Source organism: Peromyscus leucopus, chromosome X (assembly GCF_004664715.2).
Source record: "Peromyscus leucopus breed LL Stock chromosome X, UCI_PerLeu_2.1, whole genome shotgun sequence".
Lineage (NCBI taxonomy): Eukaryota > Metazoa > Chordata > Mammalia > Rodentia > Cricetidae > Peromyscus > Peromyscus leucopus.
Genome location: NC_051083.1, coordinates 58537022 through 58553858, shown reverse-complemented (window position 1 = coordinate 58553858; position 16837 = coordinate 58537022). Strand labels below are relative to the sequence as shown.

General features: G+C 47.8%; 1 protein-coding gene across 1 annotated transcript in view; it reads right to left on the bottom strand.

Annotated features, from left to right (window-relative positions):
• Positions 1 to 15942, bottom strand: part of Stard8 (StAR related lipid transfer domain containing 8) — a 78966-nt gene extending 63024 nt beyond the window's left edge. The window contains exon 1 of the mRNA XM_028883893.2: positions 15714 to 15942. Within this exon, the coding sequence (XP_028739726.1) occupies positions 15714 to 15758 (45 nt within the window). The 5' untranslated portion in view covers positions 15759 to 15942. The remainder of the gene's footprint in view (positions 1 to 15713) is intronic.
• Positions 15943 to 16837: the final 895 nt, after the last annotated feature.

The following is a 16837-nucleotide window of genomic DNA, read 5'->3' as shown; positions in this document are numbered from 1 at the left end:
CTGTTTTCAGGCAAACAGTGTCAGGAGCCTGAACTAAAATGATAGTAATCAAGCTGTTAAGGAAAGCAAAAAAAGGAAGGAAGGAAGGGAGGAAGGGAGGAAGGAAGGCAGGCCTGTTTCTCAGAGATAGCATCTTGTTTGTTGTGTCCTTCATGCAACCTGAAATCCGCCGAAAGGTTATCAGCAAAGGGGCTGCTGGAGTAGCTGCTGCTGTGTCTCTTACCCTCAGGACAATGATGACCACATCCGATACAGACACTTAGAACCAGCGACTCCTAATCCTAGGAAGACTCGCCTCCCTCGCAGGTCACCCTAGAATGCCTACGGGTAAGGTCTGTCCTTGAAGAACACGTTTGTCCACAAGTAAAAGAAGGGATCGGAAGCATATCCACTTTAGTGTTCACTGGTAAACCCGTGGAGGATGTTAGTGAGATAGAAGGTTCTAGAATCAGAGAAGCATGCTCAGAGAGGTACAGACATGAAACTCTCCTCAGAAGCTACTAAGTGGAGGCACGAGTAAACGAGCCGATATAATGCTCACTGGTGGACAAGAGGGAATAAGAAGAAAGAAAGAGTGAAGGGGTGGAAGACAAGGCCAAAGCAGAGCCCTGGGAGGTCCTGAAGGTGACAGTTCCGGGAAAGTAGGAAGTGCACTAGCAGTCAGGAAAGCCAGCCCCACTCCACTCATATTAAATCCCTAGTCTCCTACCCCACTCCCAGCCCAGTTCATTACTGCCACAATAAAATTCACGTTTGTTCAAAAGACAGAGGAGGGGGGTTGGGGATGTAGCTCAGCGGTAGAGCGCTTGCCTAGCAAGCTCAAGGCCCTGGGTTCGGTCCTCAATTCCAGGGGGGTTGGGGGTCGGGGTGGGGAATGCTTGGTGGTGGTGGCGCACGCCTTTAATCTCAGCACTTGGGAGGCAGAGGCAGGCGGATCTCTGTGAGTTCGAGGCCAGCCTGGGCTACCAAGTGAGTTCCAGGAAAGGCGCAAAGCTACACAGAGAAACCCTGTCTCGAAAAACCAAAAAAAAAAAAAAGGCAGAGGAGGGCCTGGTGGTGTAGGCCGATCAAACTAGGAGGCCCAGACAGGAACACAAGTTCAGTGCCTGCCTGTGCTACAGAGTGAATTCAAGGCTAGCCTGAGCTATGCAGTGAGACCCTGTCCCAAAATAAAAAGTTGATAAAAGCGGGCTTGGGAAACAGTGCTCTCCGCCCCTCTCCCCACCAATCCCCCAGACACGGTCATGTAGTCCAGGCTGGTTTCACATTCACGAGTCTTCTACCTTCACTAGTGAATGGCTTGGATTACAGGTCACCACAGCTACTCGCACTTTAATTTTGCCCTTGATCCTGATGTTTCTCTGGTAGCTGAAAGCTTTGTAGAGGAAGACGGGGCGTGAACATCTGTGTGCTGGCGTTAGGCCGCAGCGGAACTTCTTCTTGACTCCTGGTTGCTGAACATACTCCTGTCAGATCTGGGAGTCCTGAACCCAAGAGCCATAAGTGCGACATTGACAAAAGACAGTCACCCTGAGCTGGAAGAAGTGGTGGTGGACAACTAGAATTCCAGCAATCTGGAGACTGATGAGGAGAATTGTAAGCCTGAGGCCCGCCAGGGTACACAGGAAGACCCCTAAAGCAGGAAACAAGTGAAAGGGGCCAAGCTCAGCAGTGACAACTTCTTACTCAAGGAGCCATTGATTCACCGTGTTTCTTCATTTCTGCATTCATTCCCTAGGTGTCCCCTCAGAACTAGGCCCTGGGCTAGGTACTCAGGGATTGAGACCAATCAGACAGCTTCCCTCCTTGCCTGAGAGTCACATGTTCAGATCATAACCAACCCCACCGCTACTGTAAAGCACAATGCTTTCTGAACTGAGCAGAGGGGGTCGTTTTCTATTGTTGGGAGTGGGCGGATGCTTTCTCATGAGGCCCTTTTCAAAGCACTTGGACCAGGTCTTGAAGGCAGACAAGGCGGGGGATTGGTGGGGGGGGGGGGGGCGGAAGCATGACAACCAAAAGGAAAAGCATTTAAAAAGGGCAAAGACAGATCCAAACAGGTTCTCTGAGAAACTGCTTGTAGTCTGGCCCGGGAGTAGCGTATCCGATGCAACCAGATCTGCAGATAAGGCCCAGATTCAAAGGTATGTCGGTCTGGGAAGCCATTGAAAACAAAGGAGGAGCGCAACCACATTCATGCTGTAAAATTGTCTGTTGTCCTTTGGTTGGTTTGGTCTGCTTTGTTTTGTTTTCTTGTTTTTGTTTTGTTTTGTTTTGTTTTGTTTTGGGCACTTGGCATATTTTATTAAGATCAATAGCCTTCAGAGAAATACAAATAATATCACATCAAGGTTTTCGTCTCACCGCGTCCATCAAGCGAACAAACACTATCAGGGATGGGGAAAAGTGTCCCTTAGATATTGATTGTGGGGATGTAAGTTATTCCAACCACATGAAATTCCGTGTAGAGTAAAGTAGATTATCATATGACCCAGCTATCCCACTCCTGAGAATTTCCCCAAAGGACTCTTCTGTAGGTCTCTGAAAGGTTTGAGGATGACCTGTCTATCTAAAATATATCCACTTGACCTTGAAAACATACCTAACATGACTACAAGTTCGATTGTAATGTCTAACTACTAACTTTCATTTCTTTATATCCTAATAGTTGGTAATAATAACATTCAAGGATTAGCAAATTGCATACATTGTTAAATGAACTGTATCTTGAACAAGATTAGAAATATACATACAGCATTTTCTAACAATCTCAATATATATAATTTGTATACAATGTACAAAAATCCAATCCAATGTAAAGTATTTAAAACTAGTAATTGTCTTTTAAAAGTAGGTTCAATAATCTATCTTTTTATCTATATCATATCTATATCTTCTCTTTACTTTTCAGAGTAAATTCAATAATCTGCCCTCTATTCTATCATTTCTATATATCTTTTTTTTTCAAACAAGAACATTAAATCTAATCTCCTTTGCTTAGCCCTTTTCCTAACCATTAACAACAACAACTTGTAACCAACCCTCCTAAACAATGAAAATGATCTCAAACCCAAACCTATTGAAAGACCAAAAACCAGCTGCCCCACACCACCTCTTTGGGAATGTGGCGCTGATCTCTTGGGCTTTTAACTCTGTATTTGACTCTGTGTCTCTTATTTAAAAAGACTCTTTTTAAAAAAAACTTTAAAACTTGGTTTTGATTTATTCTTTGTATCTTTCACATCATACCTCCCAATCCCACCCATCTCCCTCCCCTCACCCCCAGAATAAAACAAAATAAAATTTTAGAGAGAAAAGGGGGGAAAGGGAGAAAGGGAAAATCCCATCATGGAAGCTGCCGTGTGACACAGTGAGTCACGCAGTAAACCCCTTTGTCCATACATTTTTACATGCAGGTGTCCATCACAAAGAGTCGTTGGTCTGGTTCAAGGCCCCTAGTCTCTGCTACAGCATCAAGGCTGGACCCTCACTGGAACTCTCCCTGGATATCCTGTTGCTGCCCTGTGTCATGGAGATCCTGCACCCCTGGATCCACAGGACCAACCCCACTTCCACCCCACCCCACCTAGTGCTCGAGCCGATCATAGATGGGGTGGGCCAACACTTAAGCCCGGTTCTAGGCCTGGGGAGTTGCAGGGTCGGTCCGCCTGCCAGCTGTCCAGTCTTCACCACCAGGGTGAGCTCTCCAGCACTGTCCTGGCTAGTTCGCCCCTCGCAGCCAGGAGCAGGGAGTTGGGCCAGTTCTCCCGCTTTCACAGCCTCAGAGTCGTTCTCCTCCCACACTACACTTTCAGGGCCAGCTCTACTGTGCTGTCCAGGTGAGGTGTAGGGCCTGCTTTGCTGAGTGTTGCCCTGGCCAAGGGGCCAGCTCCCTCGGCAGCTGGAGGTAGTAGGGGCAAGGGGAAGGGCATCTTTCTCTCATCCCCACCACCACACTGCAGTCAAAGGAGGTGGTACTAGCTATGGCCCTCTCGCGCCCTTAGGGCTGGCTCCTCTGCACCCCGGTCTACAGGAACACCTCTACTGTGCTGCCCAGGAGCACCGCACCTGGCAAAGGGTTGGGTCAGGTCCCCCACCTGCTGCAGGTGTTAAGGGGTGAGGGGAGGAAGGCATCTTTCCCTCACCCATGCTACCACATGACAGACCAGAGGGATGCGACCTGCTCTCCTATTCTCAGACCCTCAGCTCGCCTATGCCCCTGGGAATAGGGTCAGCTCTATTTTTTTTTTTTTTCCGAGATAGGGTTTCTCTGTGTAGCTTTGCGCCTTTCCTGGAACTCGCTCTGTAGCCCAGACTGGCTTCAAACTCACAGAGATCCGCCTGCCTCTGCCTCCCAAGTGCTGGGATTAAAGGTGTGCACCACCACCGCCCGGCCAGCTCTACTATGCTGTGGAGGTGAGCTGTAGAGCCCTCTCTCCTGAGTGTTTCAGCCAGTGAAGGGCCCGGCCAACTCTGCACAACCCTATCCTCTCTGCCTCCATCAGGGTCATGGACCAAGTCCTGGCCCTTGGCAGCAGCCCAGACCTACACATCTAACCCTGGATGGCAGTAGGGCATCTGTGTCAGCCCATTCCTCACCTCCCTCACCTCTAATCTGCCTCTCTCCCGGGCACATGACTCATTCTGTCTCTCTCCCATATTGCCATCCTGTACTCACTCACTCCTAATTGAGTCCTGCCCCTGGCGGCCCAAGCAGCTTCTGGTTGAGTTGTGCCCCCACCAGCTCCATGGCATGGTGGGTAGCTGTCGTCGTGTCTCTGCCTTTTTTTTTTAAGACAGGGTGTTAATTCATGGCCCCGACTGTCCTTGAACTCACCAAATGGTCCAACTTAGCCTCAAACTTAAGCCAATGACCTAAATGCTGAGATTACAAGCACAAGCAACTATGTGTTCATGGATTTGAGTTTTCTTGTGTCTGTTGGTTTGGGTACTGAGGATTGAACCTAGGGCCTCATGCATGCTTGGCAAGTGATTTACTAGTGAACTATGCCTCCGCCCATAGATTCACATTTCAAAATGTTACCCCAGATCAGTGGTTCTCAACCTGTGAGTTGCGACCCCCACATGGGATCACATATCAGATATGTACATTATGATCCATAACTAGCAAAATTTCAGTTATAAAGTAGCAATGAAATAATGTTATGGTCAGGGATCATCACAACATGAGGAGCTGTACCAAAGGGTGGCAGCATTAGGAAGGTTTGTCTTAGACCTTTCTACTCTCCACCCAGAAACCCTCTTCCTGCTTATCACTTTGGCTCTCTCTCTCTCTCTCTCTCTCTCTCTCTCTCTCTCTCTCTCTCTCTCTCTCTCTCTCTCTCTCTCTGTGTGTGTGTGTGTGTGTGTGTGTGTCTCCCTATTTATTCATTCATTTATTTATTCATTTATTCATTCATTCATTTATTCATTCATTCATTTATTTGGTGTTCTCTCTCCTTTTACATCCATCTATTTACCTTTTATTTTTCTTTGCTGGGACTCTCACTACTGTAGCTTATGCTGGGCCTGGAACTCATGGTCCTCATACCTCAGACCTCCAAATACTGGAATATAAGTGTGTATGCCCCTACATCTGGCCTCTCTTTTTCTTTCCAAAATTCATCTCTCTTTATTTTTCTATCTGGTTACTTTCTTTCTTACAAGACCACAAGCTCTTCGATGGCAGGGACTGCATCTTCCTTTGTTCATCTTTCCTTCTGCAAGTGTACCCCAGTAATTATTCGATCTCTCTGGAGACATCTGCCAGTCTCCTAGAATCGACCAGATTCGAGACAAGATTCACAGTGGTGGGGAGATTCCCTCCATACACTCTAGAAATGCCTTTTCCTCTCTTTCTGATTTTAGTGCCAGCATCCACCCAGCTGCCAGGCCAGATACCTAGATGTCCTTCAGGAAACCATTTTTATTTTCTCATCCTCTGTCCTTTATCTGGCTTCTACCATGTGACTAGCCCATTTGTTTATTGGTTCCCCGCTCCTATCCCGAAGGTCTCTCTGCCTTACTACTGCTCTGATCTCTCTATCTGGTTTTGCTTAATGCCCTGCACATCCAAAGATGCTGTCCCTGTAGTCTGGAGCTACAATATGAGCTACAGTACTGAGAGTCCTCCCAGCAAAGAGAAGAAGAAGAAGAAGAAGAAGAAGAAGAAGAAGAAGAAGAAGAAGAAGAAGAAGAAGAAGAAGAAGAAGAAGAAGAAGAATAGATTGACATAAAGAAGAGAAAGCCAAAGTGAAAAGCAGGAAGGTAGTTGCTGGGAGGAGAGTGGAAAGGTCTGAGACAGGTAGTTTGGACAGAAACTGCAAAAGCTATCAACAGGCTTGATCCAGACCCAAAGAATTCTCAGCCATATGGGTGGACCCAAACTCACGGCCCCAGCAGCCTCTGCGGTCAGCCTAAAGCCCTCTACAGCCCCTGCCCTGCTGTTGGAGGGGAGACCTGGAAAGTTGTTTTGTCCTTACCCTGCCTGGCTTCTCTCTCCACCTTTGTTGCCCCCACCATCCCATCACCCCTGATCAACCCTGTGCTACAGACCCAGGCCTCAGGCCACAGTCATGAGAGCACGTTCCTCACATTCCAGCCTCCCCCAGTCCTCTCAACTTGGCCACACAGAGCCCTATTCATGGCCTGGCCCTCCTCCCTTCACACTGGGACCTCACCACCCCCAGGCCGAAGCCAGCTTTTGCCAACACAGACTGTGATTACTGTGGAAAGCAAGCTCCCCTGGCCCCTCTAGAGCTCTATGTTCATGTTTCCAAGGTCTTTCAACTGGTAGGTGGGGATGTGAATTTGACGGCACGTGTGTGTGTGTGTGTGTGTGTGTGTGTGTGTGTGTGTTGTTTACTATACTCAGTAAACTTGTTAAGGCTGGAATGGGTGCTGGATTGGGCCTGGCTCTCACTGGATATGAGCAGCTGAGACACAGGCTGGGTCCTTCGAGAAGCTCCCAGTTTAGTGTGGCAACACCTGGATACAGGGAAGATGGCATGTATTGGTTGGGGCTGGACTAAGCTCATTACTAAGTCCTACATTGGAACTTCTGTCATGGTTCCACTTTTAAACCCCATGCCAGTGTCCTGGGAGCATGCGCTAGTGTTCAGTAGGTAATGTCTGCTGATGGTGGAAGATATAAATATGGACCCTAAAAGGGGTGCCAGAGAGCTGATTTTAAGAAGGACTACTTCACACGGGTACTCTAGACTTCAACCTATACCTCTGAGTAGCCAAACCTCTGCTGGGCCTCAGTCATGTTGCCTCCTGTAACGATAGGTCCCTCTCAATTCTTCCCCTCCCATGTAACAGAAGGGGAAGGCTAGTTCTAGTTGGCTGAGAGAAATGGAAGAAATACTTCTAAAAGGCTTTTGTAGAGCTCCTTCTGAGACAATCTATCCCCTCCCCTTTTTTTTGAAACAGGGTTTCACATAGTTCAGGCTGGCTTGGAACTCACTGTGTAGCCAAGGATGACCTTGGAATCCGGACCCTCCTGCCTCTACCTCCTGAATGCTGGAATTACAGGTGTGTGTCACCATGTCTGGTTTGATGTCGCACTCTGGATGGAATTCAGAGCTTCGTGCATGCTTGGCAAGCACTCGGGATCACCAGAAGGCCTCCTGCTGCTCTCTCACTGAGGCCATAGCTGTCCCGTACCAGCTTGGAGATTAGGGCCTCTCAGGAGACCTGACTGTCCATTCTTATCCTCCGGACTACTGTGATCTCCTCTTTAGTTGCCCACTACCCAAAAGACTCTCTGACCTGTAGCTGCGGGATCACCAATCGTCCTATAAGTCACCTTCACAAACGCTCCCAGAAATCCCTGCCGATTTGGACACACTCCCTTCCAGTTGTATTAGTGTTTCCTTCCTCCTCCACCCTAACTCCTCAGCAGCCCTCGGGGCTGGTTCAAGCCTGGATCCCTGCAGTTGGCTCCCTTTCCCTCAAGTCTTCTCCAGTCTCCCCCTGCTGTACTGCCTTAGCAGGCTAACAACAGCCAAGCCAGGGAAGAGAGGAAGGGAGAAGCTGCAACCCCCAGGGGTTCCCGAGATAATCTCAGGAATGTCCTGTCCCAAAGATTTGACTTTCCCACCAGTCAACACAGATGCTCCTTCCTGCCAAAACCTTGGGAATCTTTTGAAGAAGAGCAGAGTGGCCTTAGAGGGAACAGGGTGAGTGGGGCCTCTTCTCCAGGCTTTGAACTACGACCAGAGGCGGCATGAGAGAGTTGGGGATACAAAGACTAGGAGATTATTTAAACAACTCACTTCCTGAAATCCAAGGTGACCTTGCGTTTTCTATCAGTCTTTGGCTTTCACAAGATGCCTTCAGCAATAGGCTTCCCAAAGTCAGGGGAAGAAGGGGCTGGCAGCGCTAAGTTTCCCTTATTTCCTAAATGACACAAATGGCCTGAGCCATGGGCTCAAGATCACGAAGAGTAGCAAGTCTTCTATCTTCGTCTTAATTCATATTTGCTTGTGGCAGACTCTTTCACATGCCATTCCTGCAATCAGTTATGAACTAGGACTTGTAGTCTTCTCTGTGCTGTAGATAAGGAAACTGAGGCACAGGGAAAGATGAAGAGGCAGAAGCTGGGTATGTTGCCTCCCGTTCCTTCACTGCATCATCACAGTCACTTTCTCCCCTCCAGTTCTCTGTAGGTGATCCAACTCAGGGCAGAGGAAAAGGCCAGAGGAGGCTTGCCTGTGACCGTTTCCAGGGCCTCGACGCCATTCTCCAAGTACACATCTTCTTCCTGTGCTTTGGAAGCCTCGGCCTCAGAACTACCCCCTGGCCCGACTGTATGCTCCCTGGCATCAGAGGCACAGGTGGCCACCGAACGGCTGGACAGAGAGATAGGGGTGAGGAATGCCCTTCCCCTAAGCCCCTGGGAAACCTCTGACTCCAAATCCCAGCCCAGGCCATCTGGGCTGCTGCTCCTTGTTATTGTTACCAGTGATTTGGAAACATAAACCAAACCCTGGCTTCCATAGCTTCCTGGGTCTCCAGCTGTTCTCAGGCCCTAGGGGCTACTGGGAGGAAAAGTCACCAGCTAGGCTCTTTTCCCTGAGCCTGGGCTCTCTCCCTCCCTCCCTAGGGAATAGGAGTGGAAATCACTGACATTTTAAAAGCAGCATTTTATATTTTACTTGGCCTTGAAGTTGTGTGTGTGTGTGTGTGTGTGTGTGTGTGTGTGTGTGTGTGTGTGTGTGTAACACTCGGATAATGAAAATATCAGAGTAGGAAGGACTTGATGACCAATCCAACTCTCAAATGTTGTAGGTGGAGAAACAGGCCTGTATTACATATGACCACAATCGACTTTGGAACTAGGTTACCTGGATTGAAATGTCCAGGGTCACCACACACCAGCTCTGTCACCTTGAATACATTTCCTGAGACTTCTAAGTTTTGGTAAAATGAAGATGATAGAGATGACAGTCCTGTCTTAGAGTGTCATTGTTGTGGTGCATCGAGTTAATATACAGGAAGTACCTGGAATCGTGTGGACCAGTCTGTACTTTATAAGTACAGCCAGTCGTAGTCTGAACCTTCTTTAGTTTTTAGTCTATAGCTTTCTCCATTTCTCCTGTCAACAGCCCTAGTGACAGGTGCACACTCCATCCCACTTGTACCCATTTTGTCACCAAAGAAGCTGAAGTTGTGGATGGAATAGACAAAGGATTAATGAGATATCTTTTCACTCTAAATGCTTGGGCTTTTTGGCTGCATCATGAACATCCAAGCAGAACTTCCACAGGAAAGTTTCAAGGTCTTAGGCTAAGGGTATAGATCAGTGGCTAAGGGTATAGATCAGTGGCAGAGCAGTTATCTAGTCTGTGAAAGGCCCTGGGTTCCATTTCCAACACTAACAAAACTTTATCAACATCTCTCATTTATCAACATCTTCTCCATCTATCATCATTAACTCCCAACCCTTATATCTGAGGGAAAATGCCTGGATCTCTGCCTCCTTCTTCTCCTGTTTCCACCCTTATTTTCCCTGGAATTTCCTTGTCATTTATCAGTAGACCAGTCCTGATTTGGATCCATGTACCAGGCTCTTATCTATCAGTTCCTTGGCAATTCCATTAAGGAAGTGTCTGGCCCAAGAAGACTGCTTGGCTTAGATATGGCAGTTGTCCAATGCTTTCTTCCCAGTTGTCTCTCATCTATACTAAAAAGCTTCTCCCAGAAAGCTTCAGAGTACCCACAGCTCCTCTTGAACTCCGTCTGGACCAATGAACTTTCCACCACCTATTTCTTGCTTCAGTCCACAGGCCCAAGTCAGCATCTAGTCAACTCACAATTAACCACGCAGGAACAACCCACAGTATGGGTTGTTCACGCAAGTTGAGAGCCAACACCCACTAGTCAGCTGATATAATAATGGACTTGGCTGAAGAATTCTGCTCAGAGAGCCCAGGAAGTGAATCCTCCATCTTTGAGACCGAGGACTTTGGCCTTCTCCCTTAAAGCAGTTTTCCCATGACCTGAGAGTCTATGTCATTTTTTTGGTTCCAATAGTTGAGAGGTGGCTGTATATATATAGCTTATATGTACACATTTATGTATATATACACACACTCACCAGAGACTGGTTTATTAACCTGTGGAATGTAGAGACGGGATCCAGATGTCCTTTGCTAGCTCTGAGAATCTGTATACATTTGTGTATACTCGAATTCTCCACATTCTCCTTGCCCCTCTCAGAAGCAATACACAGTGTGTGTGATTGGTATCTGTTTGTAGAGATAAGGGCGAAGGAATGGAGAAAAACCAGAGATGTTCTGGAAGCTAGGAGTGGAAATACTAAATCATTGTCACATTTACACCCCATATCCTTCCAGGCCGATTCCCAGCAGAATGAGACGCTGTGAGTTGGTGTTGGGCAGAGAAGACCTAAGGTATGAGCAAGCACACAGGAGAATGTATGCTCACCTTATGTGAATGTGTGTATGTACATGAATGTGAGACTGTGTGGTGAGCTGGAAAGCTTACTGTCATAGGAACAGGTGCTTGAAGGGCCACACGGAGCTGGTTGATGAGTACATACCTATCCCAGGACCAAAAGGCCCAGGCAGGCAGATTGACATGAATTCAAGGCCACTCTGGGGTTATGTAGTGGATCCAAGGGCAGCCTGGGCTACACAGTGAGTCTTAAAGGAACAAAAATAAACAGAAAACAAAAGAGCAGCCATGTAGAAGTGCCATGTGCACTCAGGGTAGAGCATTTACAAGAGAGGGTGCTTGAGGCTATGTACCTGGATGAATTTGGAAGAGCCCTATACACATAATGCACTCAGCGCGTGAATACAGCAAATGACTTTAGAACATGAATATGAGGCAAGGCTTGCTGACCCGCATTGGACTGCACCTGGCTGGTTAACTTCTGAGGGCCTTCCCAGTGTATAAGAGACTTCTCTATCCATGATTTCTTCAACTATTGCAGACTCTTCGTGGGTAAATGAGAGTTGTTATCACATGTAAACATATGTGCACTGTGTATGTGTGGGCAGAACGTGTATGGATACACCCGCCTAGCATCACTGTAGGGTTTTACCAGATATAAGCTGTAGTTGAATTTTGTAAGACAGCAAATAGGGAGAGTAGAATACATAAGAGACACCACACTTGATCGGTCTGTGTTTTGACTCCTCCTATGACCCTGGGCACCTCACTCCTCTCCAGGCCCCAATTTCCTCACCAGTAACTTGGAAGGGGAAAATAGATGACTTCTAAGGGCCTTTCTATATCTGATACTATGTAATTATATACTTATGTTTTAAGAGGAAGGAAATGGGGGACAATAGGGAAATGTAATCCTCTCAAAGTCACCCAATGGTGATGACAGAGGTGAGGCTCTACCTCTCAGACTCGTGTCCTCTAGGCACTGGTGTGCTCAACTTAACAGACAGAGAGGACTCATACTCACGCTTATTAAGTACACAGCACCAAGCTAGGGGCTGGGAGGGAGCAAAAGGTCACATCAAAGACTCAAAGAAATGGGTAGCCCATCAGTATGGAGGCAGGGTCTTATGTATGCTTGATTGTACAGAGAGGTGACCATATCTACCCTCCTGGCTCTGATGGTTTCAGAAACTGTATGTTGGGCTCATTTCACACCCAAATGCCTTTGCCGAGGCTGCTCCTAACCTAGAGAAACTAAAAACAATTCTAAGGCTTGGTCTGGCCTCTTGCACCTCCATAGTATTCTTTGCTTCTGAATTGTCAGCCTGCAGTTCCTAAATGAGTCACTTCTGTCACTAGACTAAAGCAGGGTCAAAGTAGAGACCTGAGGGTTAACAGTGACAAAGGACTGGACAAGATCTGAGGCCCTAACCCTCGCTCTCTAAACACAGAATAAACCCTGCCCTTTGCTTTGGTCGCTCCCAGTATACTACTTGGAAATCTGCTTTTAACAGGACACGCTCACTGAGGTCTCTTAGTTTCTTTGAGCTGCCAACACTGGCACTATATTTCTTCAGGACTGTAGGCCGTGGCTCAGAAAGGGCATGCTCAATGGTGCGCAGCTAAAATGCATGCATGAAGGTTTGTGGTGGAACTTAAACCCAGTTTGTCTGCTTTCCTTCTCCTCATCTCTTCAGCTGATGGGAAGAAAGCCTCGTGGGGGATGGAGTTCTGGGGGATTGCTCTCCCTATCAAGGCCACAAGAAGGCAGGACTAGATGATCTGAAGGGTCTGTCAGCTGCAGCAGGCTCTGCACAGCCACGGACGGACGGACGGACGGACGGACGGACCACCTTCAGGCAGCTTTTTCACGGCTGTGTGACGGTTCACGGGGAGACCCTGAAAGGGTGGGTTTCTCAGAACAGCACCTGCCTTTGCACAGGCTGACAGGTCCAGAGCACCCTGCCTTTGACTGAGGCCTTAAAGCAACAGCATTGGAGGAGGGGATGCGAGGCTCAAGTCGAAGTGTGGGTCTGGCAAGCTGCCTCTTAGCTCTGGGGTTTTTAGTCATGTGTCACTTTATATAAGTAAAGATCACATATGACAACAGTGCTCCTGCGTTCCTCTGTGTGCGTGCGTGCACACGTGTGTGCTTGTGCATGTGCACATTTATACATACACGTGACCTTGTACTCTACTTAATTTTAGGGGTGTGCCTGGATCTATGCATGTGCTTGGAGGGACATGTAGTTGTATGTGTGTGTATCTACTCTGTGGTTTTCAACCGCCCTAATGCTGAGACCCTTTAATACATTTCCTCATGTTGTGGAGACCCCCGACCAAAAAATTATTCTCATTGCTACTTCATAACTGTAATTTTGCTACTGTTATGAATTGTAATGTAGATATCTGTCTTCTGATGATCTGAGGCAACTCCTGTGGAAGGGTCGTTCGACCCCCAAAGGAGTTGTGACCCATAGGTTGAAAACTGCTGATCTACATTCTTGTGTATGCTTAGCATGTCTGGCTGAACGTGCACAAATGCACATATACGTTTTATGTTCATGGGCATATGCATGCATGGAATCATATATGCTTCTTGGACCTGGCATGGAGATCTCTGACCTTCTCTTTTCATTTCCTTAGTCTAGTGGTTTTGAAGAGACCGTCATGAATCAGGGGTATCTGCTGAGCACCTTGGACTAATGAGTACAAAGGGATCTACATTCAGGTCATGATAGCAGATGGGTCCTCTCGGGCATCAAACCCCCAAATCCCTTTAAATCCACCTTCCCTTTTTCTTCCTCATTCTACCCAACTCTTCACGAACTCCCCCGCCCATGCCCAGCCTCACGGCCGTTGCAGCAATCTCCTTCCTGACCCCCCTCTCCACTAGGACCCTTCCATGTCACCCTCTGTTGCTGCTGGAACACTTCTCCTAAAACTACCCATTTAATTATAAGCCTTCCTTATTAAAATCAGCCCCCCTCAAGCCCTAAAAATTCAAGACTTCAAGATTTCATGGGTAAGAATAATGATTTTAAAATATATAGGAAAACAGTGATACAATCTTTAATTTTGCTGAAAACAGACAATAAAACTTTTCTCAATCTTATTTTGTAAAAAGAAATATCATTTGAACCCTAACCCCATAGGAAAGACTCCATAATTTCCAAAGAAAGACTAGTTCATTGAGTTGAATTAATATATATTTACAAAAACTGCACTTGTCTTTGCTTTTCTCCAGTTCTACCACAGATAGGCAAATTTTTTCACTAGAACCCCCCCCAAGTGAAAGAAGACCATGAGCCCCCAGATTAATTCCAAAGCCTTTGAGGGGCAGCTCCATTTCCTACTCTCTGTGCCTCTCTCTCTTCCAACTCTTCAGTTGTGCCCTACTCTTAGCTCACCATCATCATCACCACCACCACCACCTCCACCACCACCTCCACCACCACCTCCACCACCACCACCACCACCACCACCACCACCACCACCACCACCTCCACCACCTCCACCACCACCACCACCACCACCACCACCACCACCACCACCACCACCACCCACCACCTCCACCACCAGATCATGCACCAACTTCCAGACCCACCACCCTCTGCCAATTATTGCTCATGTAGTTCCCTGTCGGGAATGCCTGGAATTCCATGCCCCTCTGTAGACTGACAAACACTTCTCTCCACCCTCCCCCCGCCCCCAGGCTCAACCCAGATGTGACCTCCTGTGAAATCTTTCCAAGACTTTCTGGGTGGAATGGAGCGTCCTTTCCTAAGAATCCCCACAAGTCTTCCATCCTATCTTAGAGTAGGGCTAGTTGCTCAAGAGTCTTCCCAGCAGACTGTACTTTGAGAAGCCATATTATATCAAGAAAATCACAGACTTTAGAGTTCCGATGCCTGTATCAGTCATAGCTGAGTGATATTAGCCATTTACAGTGTCTCGTCCACAACTATCAAAGAAGGAAATTACTGGATAGTGAGAAAGAACACCCAGGTCTGGCGCATGCAGATTCTAAATACATGTTAGTGCCTTGGTACTTGAGAACAGAAATCTTGCATTTCAGTGGATTCTGCTGTGTTCCTCTATTTCCCATGGCCGGGATAGAGTAGCCCTTCAACAGACATTTAGTGCCTGCCTGCCTGACTATGTAGTATAGTGCTTGGCATGTAATGATGGCTTGATCCGTCATGGTTCTCATTTCTTTTTGAAGGATACAAGCCACACCCTTTCTGACTTGTGTAGCTCCCTGGTACCTGGTCCACAGTAGATGCTTTGCTGCATGTTGATGGATTTCAACATTAATAATAATACACACCATTACTTGTACGGATGCCACATGCCGGACATCATGCTAGAAACTTCACACCTTAGCTCTTTGTGTTTGCAAATATTTATGATGTGAACAGTACCAGCAGCCTTCTTACCCTCCAAGGTTGGTTTAGCTATCTTCATTCTAAAGCTCGGAAACTGAAACTCAAAGAGGACATGTATCTTATCTCAGTGGCAGGCTTGGGAAGAGACAAGTTAGAGACAAATTTTAGAGGAAAAAAAAAAAAAGAGCCAGCTCGCTTCCTTGCTTCCGTAGGAAAAAGCAGAAGTTCAGAGAGTCAGTTAAGTGGCAAGGGGCGGGGTTTGACTCTAACCCTCTCTGGCTCCAAGAGCCTTACCCTGTCTTAGAAACTAGCCAGACCTTCCCACTCACGCAATGGGCTCAGCTGCCTGCTTCTCGCATGAACCTTATAGCTGGGCTGTAGCCCGAGCAGACAGACACTTACCTTCACTTTTCTGAAGCAAGCCCAGAAGACATCCAGCAGAGGCATGGTGGGGTGAAAGAGGCTGAGGGGGCTCAGCAGGACTCTGCTGGGCCTGACCCTCTATCTAGGAGAAAAGTGGGAAGAGCCCCAGGGCTCTGTGAGAGCCAGCCTTACCCCTGTGCTCCATCAGCGGCACTGGGAGGGGAGAGGCAGACAGCAGCAGCTTGCTCAGCTCAACAGCTCAACGGCAGGCCCCTCCTGGAGAGGGAAGGGAGGAAAGGACTGGAAAGAAGGAAGGAGGGAGGGAGAGAGGCTGGCTAAGGAGGAGGGACCAGGAGGCGGGTCACTGATTCAAACTCCGCACAGTTAGCCAGTTGGCTGGGATGAACGGAGACACTGATTGAAATTCCCTGAATATCGCAAGTTCCCCAGCCTGGGTATCCAGACTGTCTCCTGGCTTTCAGGCTCATCCTGCCACCTGTACGTTGGTACACTGGCCAGCTTAGCCTCCTGGCCTACCAAGTAACATACAAGCTATCCCTGGGGGCTCCAGGCACAACCAAGACCACAAGGGAGTTGTGGAGCGTGTCAGGAAAGGATGTAGGAGCAGCTCCTGTACAGGAAGCTGTGACGGTGTGAAGGCAGGGGACGGAAGGGTAAAGTCCGTGGCCTTGGACAACCTTCAGACAGGAGCTCTGGCCCTGCATCAGGGTGGTCCTTCTCCAGCCCTGTTCTAAAGCCAGCAATCTGGCCTCCGTTTGGCACCTGGCAGAGGCCATTGCCTTCTGGGTCTCAATGTTCTCAACTGTGCAGTGAAAGGTAGGATTAGGGGTTTCATTTTATTATACGACTCCTGGTACGGAGTTAGGTACAAGGCAAGTCTGGAAAAACCCTGTTGTGGACAATTTCGCCTCTCAAAATTCCTGAACTGCCCCTGAGAGTCCACAGAAAGTCAGACCACACCCCCTAAACAGCAAAGGCCATTTCATCCATCCCCCTGCCTCAGAGCAGAGCAACTCCCTCCTAGCTCACATAGGTTGACTGTATATGTTTTAATAAACAGCTTCTGAAGGGAAGATGACTTCCTTCTTTTATCTGTGGCCATGCCAAGAGCCCTTCAAGTCCTAAAATCTAAACTTGCACCC